Genomic DNA, 13493 nt, shown 5'->3' with positions numbered 1-13493 from the left:
ACAAACTATATACAAAAACAAGTACAAAAATAGAAAAGGTTTGTTAAAACAGTTAACAAAACTCACTAATCGTAAAAGTACAAATGAACTGATCAGCAATCACAAAACATTATAAACAGTATATGTTTTGTTTAAATGTGTGTGTGAGAGTTGGGCTATATGGAGGAGATTACTGGATAGTTTGGTTCATCCCCAGTCTTGCCTTGAAGTTATTGAGGGATGATGATGTTTTGGCAATGTGAAGATAAGAATTCCAGAGTATGGTACCTCTGTATCTGATAGAGAATTGGCTATGTGAGGTGTGACAGTTGGGAGGGTGAAGGTTATCGAAGTGTCTTGCTATATAGATGGATTTCAGAATTAACCTGGCAGAATCCATTGAAGGGTTTTGGTAAATTGTCTGGGAGGTATGCATTTCTTAACCTCAGTAGGGTATGTGCGTCCCACCTCGTCAACAGCCAGTGAAAGTGCAGGGCGCCAAATTCAAAACAACAGAAATCCCATAATTAATATTCCTCAAACATACAAGTGTTTTATACCATTTTAAAGATACACTTGTTGTAAATCCAGCCACAGTGTCCGATTTCAAAAAGGCTTTACGACGAAAGCACACCAAATGATTATGTTAGGTTAGCACCTATTCACAGAAAAACACAGCTATTTTTCCAGCCAAAGGGAGGAGTCACAAAAAGCAGAAATAGAGAAAATGAATCACTAACCTTTGATCTTCATCAGATGACACTCATAGGACTTCATGTTACACAATGCATGTATGTTTTGTTCGGTAAAGTTCATATTTATATCCAAAAATCTCAGTATACATTGGCACGTTATGTTCAGTAGTTCCAAAACATCCGGTGATTTTGCAGAGAGCCACATCAATTTACAGAAATACTCAAAATAAACATTGCTAAAAGATACAACTGTTATGCATGGAAATTTAGATCCACTTCTCCTTAATGCAACCGCTGTGTCAGATTTAAAAAAAAAAAACTTTACGAAAAAAGCACACCATGTAATAATCTGAGTACAGCGCTCAGACACAAAACCAAGCCATACAGATATCCGCCATGTTGTGGAGTCAACAGAAGCCAAAAATAGCATTATAAATATTCACTTACCTTTGATGATCTTCATCAGAATGCACTCCCAGGAATTCCAGTTCCACAATAAATGTTTGATTTGTTCAATAAAGTCCATCATTTATGTCCAAATACCTCCTTTTTGTTCGCGCGTTTAGTACACAATCCAAACTCGGGAGGCACGGGCAAGTCCGGGTGAAAGTTCAGACGACAAGTCATATTACAGTTTGTAGAAACATGTCAAACGAAGTATAGATTCAATCTTTAGGATGTTTTTATCAAAGATCTTCAATAATGTTCCAACCGGAGAACTCCTTTGTCTTTAGAAATGCAATGGAACCCAAGCTAACGCTCACGTGAACGCGCGTGGTCAGCTCATGCCACTCTGGCAGACCTCTGACTCATTCCGCTCCCATTCCCCCCTCCTTCACAGTAGAAGCATCAAACAAGGTTCTAAAGACTGTTGACATCTAGTGGAAGCCTTAGGAAGTGCAATATGACCCCATAGACACTGTATATTCGATAGACAATGACTTGAAAACCTACAGACCTCAGATTTCCCACTTCCGGGTTGGATTTTTTTCTCAGGTTTTTGCCTGCCATATCAGTTCTGTTAAACTCAGACATCATTCAAACAGTTTTAGAAACGTCAGAGTGTTTTCTATGCAAATATACTAATTATATGCATATTCTAGCTTTTATGGTTGAGTAGCAGGCAGTTTAAATTGGGCACGCTTGTCATCCAAAATTCCAAATGCTGCCCCCTACCCTAGTGAAGTTAAACAAAGGTGCAGATCAAATCAAAGTTTGTCACGTGCGCTGAATACAACAAGTAGACCTTACAGTGAAATGCTTACTTACAGGCTCTAACCAATAGTGCAAAAAAGGTATTAGGTGAACAATAGGTAGGTAAAGAAATTAAACAACAGTAAAAAGACAGGCTATATACAGTAGTCAGGCTATAAAAGTAGCGAGGTTACATACAGACACTGGTTAGTCAGCCTGATTGAGGTAGTATGTACATGTAGATATGGTTAAAGTGATTATGCATATATGATGAACAGAGTAGCAGTAGTGTAAAAGAGGCGTTGGTGGGTGGGACACAATGCAGATAGCCCGGTTAGCCACTGTGTGGGGGCACTGGTTGGTCAACCGGTGGATGGAGCCAGGTAATTAGAGGAGGTGGCTAGTCTTGGAAATGTATTTTGTATGATGAGTAATTTGTGTACATATGAGGCGTCCCATGTGGCTCAGTTGGTAGAGCATGACGCTTACAACGGCAAGGTTGTGGGTTCGATTCCCACGGGGGTACCAGTATGGAAAGAAATATGAAAATGTATCCACTCACTACTGCTCTGGATAAGAGTGTCTTCTAAATGACTAAAATGTAAATACTAGGGATGCACTGATATTACATTTTTGGCCGATACCGATATCCAATATTTTCCATGCCAAAAAAACGATTACCAATATTATTATTTTTTTGCTGCCCTTTTTAAGCATTCTAGTGCAGTTAAATAGTTAACACACAGATGGACGCAGTGGTCTAAGGCACTGCGTCTCAGTGCAAGAGGCGTCACTACAGTCCCTGGTTTGAATCAAGGCTGTATCGCATCTGGCCGTTATTGGGAGTCCCATATGGTGGCTCACAATTGGCCCAGCATCGTCCGGGTTTGGTTGGGGTAGGCTGTCATTGTAAGAATTTGTTCTTTAACTGACTACTTACATAAAGGTTACGCACACACACCACACTGACCAAAAAGTTATTTGATTGGCATTTACGAATGTCCCCATTTACCAGTAAAACATAATCAAAACCTATTCCTTTCACTTACTTGCTGTGCTGTTTCGTTGTTCATTTATTCAGTCGTTTCATTCTCAACCAGGATTTCATCATGCATGTCAAGCAGTGAAGTTTCAGCTCTGTCTGTCCGTGTTATCTCTTCCTCGGTGCGCAACGTCACTGTGTCCGATTCCATCTTGTAAAGCTGTGTCTGTAACGTTTCACGTAAACCCTGTTTCTTTTCTGCATCGAAGTAGCATTCCTTGTACCTAGCATCGAGCATGGTGGCGACACAGTAAAGAGGCTCAGAGAGAATACCACCGACTCGCTTGTTCACAGCCTCGAGTAGTTTTGTAAGTTTTAACTCCACGGTCTGCGTTGGCAGTTTCATTGAGCAGGCATTTCAATGCCATGACAGAGGGTATCACGTCTGCTGCAGTCGCAGTTGAGCTTATTTCTCGAGTCAGTTGTTCGAATGGAACTAGGAGTGTTCATGTTTCAAACATGTTTTTAAATGCCATTGAAATGGCAGCAGCTGTATGAGAACCAGCACATTTTTGAGCATGCAGTACGGCTTTCTTCAGTTCGAAATCAAATTTTATTTGTCACATACACATGGTCAGCAGATCTTGTTGTCAGTGTAGCGAAATGCTTATGCTTCTAGATCCTACAGTGCAGCAGTATTTAACAGGTAATATCAACATTTTCACAACAAAACCAAATGCACACAATCTAGTAAAGGAATGGGATGAGAATATAGAAATATATGGATGAGCAGTGACAGAGCGGCTAAGATGCAATAGTATAGAATACATAGTGTAGGATACAGTATATACATGAGATGAGTAATTCGAGATATGTAAACATTCTTAAAAGTGGTGTTATTAAAGTGACTAGTGTTCCATTTATTAAAGTGGCCAATGATATCAAGTCTAAGTAGGCAGCCGCCTCTCTGTGCTAGTAATGGCTGTTTAACAATTTGATGGCCTTGAGAAAGAAGCTGTTCTTCAATCTCTCGGTCCCAGGTTTGATGCACCTGTACTGACTTCGCCTTCTGGATGGTAGGCAGTGGCTCGGGTGGTTGTTGTCCTTAATGATATTTTTGGCCTTCCTGTGACATCAGGTGCTGTAGGTGTCCTGGAGGGCAGGTAGTTTGCTCCCGGTGATGCGTTGTGCAGAACGCACCACCCTCTGGAAAGCCATGTGGTTGAGGGCGGTGCAGTTGCCGTTCCAGGCGGTGATATAGCCCGACAGGATGCTCTCAATTGTGCACCTGTAATAGTTAGTGAGGGTTTTCGGTGACAAGCCACATTTTTCCCCCCCAGCCTCTTGAGGTTGAACAGGCACTATTGCGCCTTCTTCACCACACTGTCTGTGTGCGTGGACCATTTCGGTTTGTTGGTGATATGTACACAGAGGAACTTTCCACCTTCTCTATTGCTGTCCCGTCGATGTGGATAGAGGGGTGCTCCCTTTGCTGTTTCCTGAAGTCCACGATCATCTCTTATTTTGCTGAAAATTGAGTGATAGGTTATTTTCCTGACACAACACTCCGAGAGCCCTCACCACCCTCACCACCTCCCTGTAGGCTGTCTCGTCGTTGTTGGTAATCAGGCCTACCACTGTTTTGTTGTCTGTAAACTTGATGATTGAGTTGGAGGTGTGCATGCCACGCAGTCGTGGGTGAACAGGGATTACAGGAGGGGGCTGAGAACGCTCACTTGTGGGGCCCCAGTGTTGAGCATCAGCGGAGTAGAGATGTTGTTTCCTAACTTCACCACCTGGGGGTGGCCCGTCAGGAAGTCCAGGACCCAATTGAACAGGGTGTGTTTGAGACCCAGGGTCACAAACGGGGCGGTAGTCATCTAGTTCAGTTACCTTTGCTTTCTTGGGAACAGGAACAATGGGCGCCATCTTGAAGCATGTGGGGACAGCGGCCTGGGATAGGGATTGATTGAATGTGTCCGTAAACACACCAGCCAGCTGGTCTACATATGCTCTGAGGACGCAGCTAGGGATGCCTTCTGGGCCGGCAGCCTTGAGAGGATTAACACTTTTAAATGTTTTACTCACCTCGGCCATTGGGAAGGAGAGCCCACAGTCTTTGGTAGTGGGTTGCGTCGGTGGCACTGTAATAGCCTCAAAGCGGGCAAAGAAGGTGTTTAGTTTGTCTGGAAGCAAGACGTCCGCGACAGGGCTGGTATTCTGTTTGTCATCCGTGATTGTCTGTAGACCCTGCCACGTACGTCTCGTGTTTGAGCTGTTGAATTGCGACTCGACCTTGTCTCTATACTGACACTTTGATTGTTTGATTGCCTTACGGAGGGAATAACTACATTGTTTGTATTCGGCCATATTCCCAGTCGCCTTGCCATGATTAAATGCGGTGGACCGTGCTTTCAGTTTAGTGCGAATGCTGCCATCCATCCACGGTTTCTGGTTAGGGAAGGTTTTAATAGTCAGTGGGTACAACATCTCCTATACGTTTCCTTATGAACTTGCTCACCGAGTCAGCGTATATGTCAGTGTTGTTCTCTGAGGCTACCTGGAACAAATCCCAGTCCATGTGATTGCTTCAATCTTGAAGCGTGGAATCCGATTGGTCAGACCAGCGTTGGAGAGACCTAAGCACGGGCACTTCCTGTTTTAATTTCTGCCTATAGGAAGGGAGCAACAAGATGGAGTCATGGTCAGATTTGCCAAATGGAGAGCGGGGGAGGGCCTCGCGGAAGTTAGAGTAGCAATGGTGGAGTGTGTTACTCGTCCGTGTTCTGCCTTCGATATGCTGATAGACTTTAGCTTTGTTAAAATCCCCAGCTCCAATAAATGCAGTCTCAGGATATAGGGTTTCCAGTTTGCATAAAGTCCAGTGAAGTTCCTTGAGGGCCGTCTTTGTATTTGCTTGAGGGGGGATATACACGGCTGTGACAATAACCAAGGAGAGTTCTCTTGGGAGATAATACGGTCGGCATTTGATTGTGAGGAATTCTAGGTCAGGTGAACAAAATTACTTTAGTTCCTGTATGTTGTTACGATTACACCATTAGTCGTTTATCATTAAACATACAGCCCCATTCTTATTCTTACCGGAGAGATTTTTATTCCTGTCGGCGCATTGCACTGAAAATCACGTTGGCTATACCGACTCCGACAGCCTATCCCAAGCTAGCCATGTTTCCGCGAAAGAGTATGTTACAATCCCGGACATCTCTTTGGAAAGCAACTCTTGCCCTGATTTCGTCGACTTTGTTAACTAGGGACTGGACATTAGCGAGTAATATACTCTGAAGCGGTGGGTGGTGTGCGCGCCTCAGAAGCCTCACTAGAAGATCGCTCCGGGTCCCTCTTCTCTGGCGGCATTGTTTTGGGTCGGCCTCTGGAATCAGTTCAAATGCCCTGGGAGGTGCTGACAAAGGATCCGCTTCGGGAATGTCGTATTCCTAGTCGTAGTGCTGGTAAGTTGACGTCTCTCTGATATCCAATAGTTTTTCCCTGCTGTATGTCGGGAAGTATTTCTTAACAATTTAAGAATTAATACATAAACAAAATACTGCACGGTTTCCTACAGACTAGAACTGAAGCTGCCATCTCTATTGGTGCCAAATCCTCGTTGACTCATAATGCTCATGGGGCTGACATCTCTGGTCCAATGTCAGTCGTGACGCTAATAGCAGTGGATGTGGATGTGTGTTTCAACAATACTGTGTAACTCCGGTAGGGCAACATCTGAAAAATAGTGTGTACCGGGGATCGACCTGTCGGCGAAAGCCAACATCATCCACGACAGAGCACGGTTGATTGTTTCGCCTTTGAGTTGTCTTGCTGAAATGTTCTTACTCTTTCAAATGACTGCTCGACTTGAACTTGTTTAGTTGTTGGAAGTGTGCGTTTAGTATTTTTCTGCTTTTGTTCTGTGTAGCGCTGTATTTTTTGTATGCACGTCAGCTTTGACATCAGTTTTGCACATCGTAGTTAAACTAGACATCGGTACGATGCCGACGTTGGCATTTATATCTAATATCAGCCTATTCCAATACGCTGACCGATTTTATGTTGTGCATCCCTATTAAATACTGGCCCAGACAATATTACAGTAAATTAGATCTGGGTAAATTAAGCTATAGTAAAGAGGTAGGAAGCAATTCTGATGATCCCAACAGATTTCATCACTTTGCTGTAGACAAATTGAATATGATCTTTCAGGATAACTTTATATCAATTAGAACTCAGAGGTAGCTAGTGGATGTAACTTATTCCATTTCATTCCCACCAATTGAGATTCTGGCTTTTTAAAATTATTGTATACATTTTTTTTATACAAGATTTCTTATTCTTAATAGTGAATACTATAAAGTTAGATTTATTTTTTTGATTTGATTTTTTTTACATTTTAAAGGTAAACAAATTATCTGGAAGCATTCAGGAAATGTTGCTGTGCCTGAGTTGGCTTCATGAATTATTGAATCAAAATTCTTATGTGATACAATCAAATTGGTATCACCAGTGAAGAGAATGGGAAGTACGGTAGAAGACACATCAGCAAGGTCATTAATACAGATTAGGAATAACAAAGGTCCAATTTTCAAACCCTGTGGGACACCACAGGATATCTTGGCCCTGGTAGATGCACAGCTATTTGCGTAAACAAATTATTCTCGATCATAAACATAACTATATAACCAATTATATGTATAATCATGAAAAATGTAATGCAATTTAGGAAGTAATTTTTCATGATCAACCTTGTCAAATGCTTTGGCTAAACCTAGAAAGATGACGAGCCTGTTAATTGTTAAGGGCTGTAAATATTTTTCCACAAGATGCAGAAGAGACATCTTTGGAATAGTTTTTACGAAAACCATATTGATCCTCATATAGAATACAGTGTTGATTCGAAATGTTTCAACATTCTCTTATACACCAATTTTTCTAGGATTTTGGGTGATAATTTGTAAAAGATCTTGGATCCCCAGATTTATAGAGTGGGATAACTTTGCCAATTATCAAATCTTTAGGAACAATACCAGTTTGCATAGATTTGGGGAAGGTATAAGTTGGAGCCTCAGTGATCAGGGAAGACATGGATTTCACCAAAGAGGCACCCACATTCACAAAGTGATTCAAGTAACATGAAATAACATCAGGATCACTATAGGTCTTATTTCCAACAATACATTTAGATGGGATAGTTGTAGATGCCTTTTTCTTATTCAACAGTTGATTGATGATTTTCCAAGTTGATACAACTAAGTATTTTTTTTTTAACTAAGGATTTTTTGAGACCGGTTGTAAAATGAAGGTTTTCAGAACCTTTCTGCTGCTCTCTTACATGGTTTAACTAAGGGAAAGCAGTGGTGAAATGAAAGATGTGAGAAACGTCTGGTAAGCAGACTCCACATCGGACTGATTTATAAACATTTTCCTATGAAATATCATCAATCAACATCTTAAAGCGCTCACAATTACTTGAGTTAAATATTCTACATGTAATGCTTCTAATCATTCCCATCTGTTCATTTCCAGTTGCCAACGAGAAGTGGAAAATTGGAAAGTGGTCAGAAATATCAGTATGAAGTATACCTGTATTAGCCACTTCTGCTAAATTTCAGGAATTTAAATCTGAATCAACACAATCATATTTCCCATTCGCTTCATTAATATCTAATGGGTTAAGGATCATGTTATCAGGGTTGATATCCTGCCCAACTAGGAGAGAGACAGAAGTGCATGTCTCATGTCCAATACAACCATACATTTGTGTTAGTTTTATCAATAGGGGTGCACTTCCTATGGAATGCACATGACACAGTCCACATAACCCTCTGAAGTCATCAGTGGCGTTATGACATTTAGAGCAGTGTGTGTTTTTGGTCATGACATTAACTGAAACACATGAACAAAGTAGAGTAAATATGTGTGTGTGTTTGTGTATACGTGCTTGTCAAATCAGTGGACTATAGCTGACTCGAAGTATCAATTTGTAAAAATAAGCATTAGCGCTAATCGGCTGTAGTGGCGCCAGGGTACCGCCTCTTTAATTTTTTATTATTTTATTTTAAATGTTTTACTTCTCTAGGGCGGGGGGCAGCATTCGGAATTTTGGATGAAAAGCGTGCCCAAATTAAACTGCCTGCTTCTCGGGCCCAGAAGATATGATATGCATATAACTGGTAGATTTAAATAGAAAACACTCCAAAGTTTAAAATAGTGTCTGTGAGTAAAACAGAACTGATTTGGCAGGTGAAAACCTGAGAAAAATCCATTCAAGAAGTAGGATTTTGTTTTGTAGTATTCTATTCAATGCCATTACAGTATCCATTGACTTAGGACTCAAATTGCAGTTCCTATGCCTTCCACTAGATGTCAACAGTCTTTAGAAATTGTTTCAGGCTTGTATTCTGAAAAATGAGGGAGTAAGAGCAGTCTGAATGAGTGGACCCTGCCGTGTCACAGTGCTTTTTCATGCTCGCGACCGAGAGAGTGCCTTTCATGTTTACCTTTTATATTGACAACGTTATTGTCCGGTTGAAATATTATCGATTATTTAGGCTAAAAACAACCTGAGGATTGAATATAAACATCGTTTGACATGTTTCTATGAACTTTACGGATACAATTTGGATTTTTTGTCTGCCTGTTGTACCTGCGTTTGAGCCTGTGGATTACTGAAGAAAACACGCAAACAAAACTGAGGTTTTTGTATATAACGAGACTTTATTGAACAAAAGGAACATTTATTGAGTAAATGAATGTCTTCTGAGTGCAACCATATGAAGATCATCAAAGGTAAGGGATTAATTTTATCTCTATTTCTGACTTGTGTAACTCTTCTACTTGGCTGGTTACTGTTTGTAATGATTTGTCTACTGGGCTATGTTCTCAAATAATCGTAAGGTATGCTTTCGCTGTAAAGCCTTTTTTAAATCTGACACCGTGGTTGGATTCACAAGAAGTTTTAATCTTTAAACCTATGTAAAATATGTTTTGTTTTCTGAATTTTTATAATGAGTATTTCTGTATTTGAATTTGGCGCCCTGCAGTTTCACTGGCTGTTGTAGAGGTGGGACGCTAACGTCTCACGTACCCTAGAGAGGTACAGTGAGTTAACATATTTTCAGCACCTTAGTTTCCAACTCATCTCATGCGCTCTCTTGTCTCTATGCAGCAATATAGTGAGAAATATGTTTGGAATATGAAGTCGCAGTATCGAATTGCAATACATATAGAATTGTAAGAATCGCAATACATATCGTACCGGCACCTAAGTATTGTAATAATATCTTATGGTGAGGTCCCTGGCAATCCCCAGCCCTACAGTAGTGGACTAGGCCCTGACAGACCACTCGGCTCTCTGATCAAGAGTTCCGACCTGACCTTTGTCACCCTATTTCCTCTCTTTTTCTAGGGGGCAGTGAGGGCCAAGGTCACATTCTCCAGCGCTTTCCTGAGAAAGACTGGGAGGACAATCCCTTTCCACAAGGCATCGAACTGGTATGTAACTAACATAACTCGCACACAAACAAATGCACAATAGCCTACATATTTACCCGATGCTACATGTCTCATCCGTACTTGAAGAAAGGCTGCATCGTGAAAGGATCAACATAACCCTGAATAATTTACTGTTAATGTGTATTTAATGTCTCCCAAATAACCCTTATTCCAGTATTGATTACCTCATTATTGTCTAATATGTTTTGCGCGAGTCAGTATTGAAGAATTCCTAAATGTTCATTATGTTTTACAAGATGAATGCCTACAGAACAATGGTTATTCCTTGGTTTGCTTCTAGCCTATTGCTCACCCTGATCCAAAATAAGGGTGCAAGGTTAATCATTTCTGACACGTGGAACGTTTTCTTAACTTGGTGTAGCCTAGCAGTGGAAAATAACTAAATGATAGGCTAGAGATCAGAGGTGAGTCACAGAGATGCAGAGTAGGGACATACCACACTGGGTTACGGCCCACTAATACTGTTTGTTCCTCTCCTGTCATCGCTCTCTCTCGTGCTTCCTCATCTATCTCTCCCTCCTCTCCTTCTATCCCTTTCACCTCATTCCCTTTTCCCTCCTTCTTCCCTTTCTCGACCCCTGCGCCCATTGACTCATTTTCTGTCGATCTCACCCTCTCCCTCCTCCTCTTTCTCACCATCTCCTTTTCTCTCTCAGTTCTGTCAGCCTAACGGATGGCAGTTAGTTCCAGAGAGGGAACGTCCGTCGTTCTTTGTGTCGGTTCTGACCGACATCAACTCAGAACGTCACTACTGTGCCTGTTTCACGTTCTGGGAGGGCCTGGACAACCCACAGGTGAGAGACTGGAGGAGAAAGAGAAGATTCCCCCTGGTCACACTACTCCTCACACACTGAGCCAATGTCATTATGAACCAATAACAGTATCCTTATAGCTGTACTGTATAGCAAGTGTTTATCCCTACATTTTACGCTGGCAACAAAGTTGTGGAAATGAGACGATCTGATCATATGAGAAACAGATAACGATTTATAAATATTCCAAGCAGTACGTGACGTCTGATATGACATTTGATCTTTAATGATACATCTATAGAACATTTGCACAAGGTAGGTTACGTTCTGTACACTGTATGATATTCTGTCTCTTTCTGTGTGTGTAGCTACAGAAAGCTGAGGCTAGTGAGGTGGATGAGGACGAAGTCCCAGGGCTGGTCCAGCCGGCCCAGGTCTTTGCCCCCAAGAGCCTGGTGCTGGTGTCCCGTCTGGACCACACAGAGGTCTTCAGGGTACAACGCACCTCAAAACAATACTGCATGTCCCTGTCCGATACTCCCATTGCACTTCTCATCTCTGTTTCTTGTTACAACGAAGTGTGTTTGAAACAAATCTAGGCTTGATTTGGCTGTATTTTGCTTTAGGTAGTAGATGTGTCATTCACCCACAAACCTCATTTGTCATTTCACTACAAGTCAAGGAATGGTTGTTCTTGTCTTCTGACTGGGTGCCTTCCCTGTGCAGAACTGTTTGGGGCTCATCTACACCGTGCACGTGGACAGCCTCAGTGTTCCCTTGGAAACAGTGATCGGAAACCTCCTCACCTGCGTCATCCCCGTCGCTGGTGGTTCTCAGGTAAACACACCTTTTGCATGCATACCGACTTGTACATATTCTCATGGGCTGTGCAACCCTCCAAACCAGCTAGCCTATTAGTTTGTTAGCCCCATCCAACCTGCTAGCATATTAGCTTAGCATGTTTGCCGATGCAGACTGCTAGCACATTAGCTTAATCAACCGGTTAGCGTTGTAGCTTAGCATTAGCGGGTGTGCTATGCTAACCCACAGTGCCGAGTCAATGCCGTGTCCTCAGCACAGAGGAGATGGCCCGCATAGTAACCTACACACCACAGAAGGTTGGCGGCACCTTAATTTGGGAGGCCATGCTTGTGGTAATGGCTTGAGCGGAATTAGTGGAATGGTATCAAACACATGTTTTCCATGTGTTAGATGCCATTCCATTTGCTCCGTTCCAGCCATTATTATGAGCCGTCCTCCCCTCAGTAGCCTCCACTGCTACACACTATGTATAGGAATATCTACTTTGCTCTTGTATTCGCCCTATGTGCACAATTTAAACGGACTGTTTGTCTCAAACTAATTCAATGATGCTACAGCATGAAGCAGTGTAACATACAGTACTACTAGTATATTGGGCCTATACGTACATTTCTGTACATTTTGTTCACTTGTGTAACATGCCATTGAACCCCGCTGTACATTGGTTCCTCCTGTGTGTTACAGATAAATGAGTCCCCAGTATGTAGTTTAAATCTTTCGCTTCCTCAGGCCCTAGCCTGTGACTGGCTACTGGGCTGCTTTCAGGACCAGGTAACATCACCTTCCGGCAGCTTCTTACCAATCCGCTTGCCTCATTGTGATTTTTATCTATTTAGATAAACATGAAGATTCTAAAAAGTCTGTTTTGTATTTCCTGTAATCATCTCAAACCATGCTGATTAATATTCACTCAGTGGTTTGCAGTTTGCACTTATCTGCTTTTGTGGGTTTTGTGGCCTAACAATGCTGCATATTCCATGCTACATTAACCTGTCAGTCATTTTGATAATTTTTGAGACCTTTTATAAATGAATGAATTGTTTTGATTCTGTGTGCCGTTGTTTGTCATGGATCGATCTGACGTGTTCACCATTGTTGATCTGTTATAGAAGTGTGTAGACTTTTCACTTGATGAGGAACACACACACACACACACACTGGTTCTCTGAGGGTGACCATATGGGGCACCAGATGGCCTCATAGCAGGCAGTGCTGTGGTCTGAATGAGAGAGAGGACTAAACAGCGTTAACACAGACACATACACGCGCAGCTCTTGCAAACAAAAATAAACATACACTTGACTTACACATACTCAGAGACCTTCATGCATTGGATAGTATAGCACAGAGCGTTCTGTAATAAACTCTGCAAAAAAGAAACGTCCCTTTTTCTGGACCCTGTCTTTCAAAGATAATTTGTAATAATCCAAATAGCTTCACAGATCTTCATTGTAAAGGGTTTATACGCTGTTTCCCATGCTTGTTCAATGAACCATAAACAATTAATGAAAATGCACCTGTGGAACGGTCGTTAAGACACTA

General features: G+C 41.8%; 1 protein-coding gene across 7 annotated transcripts in view; it reads left to right on the top strand.

Annotated features, from left to right (window-relative positions):
• Positions 1-13493, top strand: part of sbf1 (SET binding factor 1) — an 82014-nt gene that overhangs the window by 23333 nt on the left and 45188 nt on the right. For 4 of the 7 annotated variants that reach the window (XM_055937668.1, XM_055937667.1, XM_055937669.1 and 1 more), the window contains exons 2-6: positions 10271-10356; positions 11034-11171; positions 11498-11623; positions 11856-11966; positions 12636-12722. In XM_055937668.1, the coding sequence (XP_055793643.1) occupies positions 10271-10356; positions 11034-11171; positions 11498-11623; positions 11856-11966; positions 12636-12722 (548 nt within the window). The remainder of the gene's footprint in view (positions 1-10270; positions 10357-11033; positions 11172-11497; positions 11624-11855; positions 11967-12635; positions 12723-13493) is intronic. The other 3 variants (XM_055937672.1, XM_055937671.1, XM_055937670.1) reach the window with 1 other exon arrangement.

The sequence above is a fragment of the Salvelinus fontinalis genome, chromosome 11, assembly GCF_029448725.1.
Source record: "Salvelinus fontinalis isolate EN_2023a chromosome 11, ASM2944872v1, whole genome shotgun sequence".
NCBI classification, from domain to species: domain Eukaryota; kingdom Metazoa; phylum Chordata; class Actinopteri; order Salmoniformes; family Salmonidae; genus Salvelinus; species Salvelinus fontinalis.
Note: the sequence above shows the minus strand (reverse complement) of the source record. Positions and strands in the feature narration are given on the sequence as shown.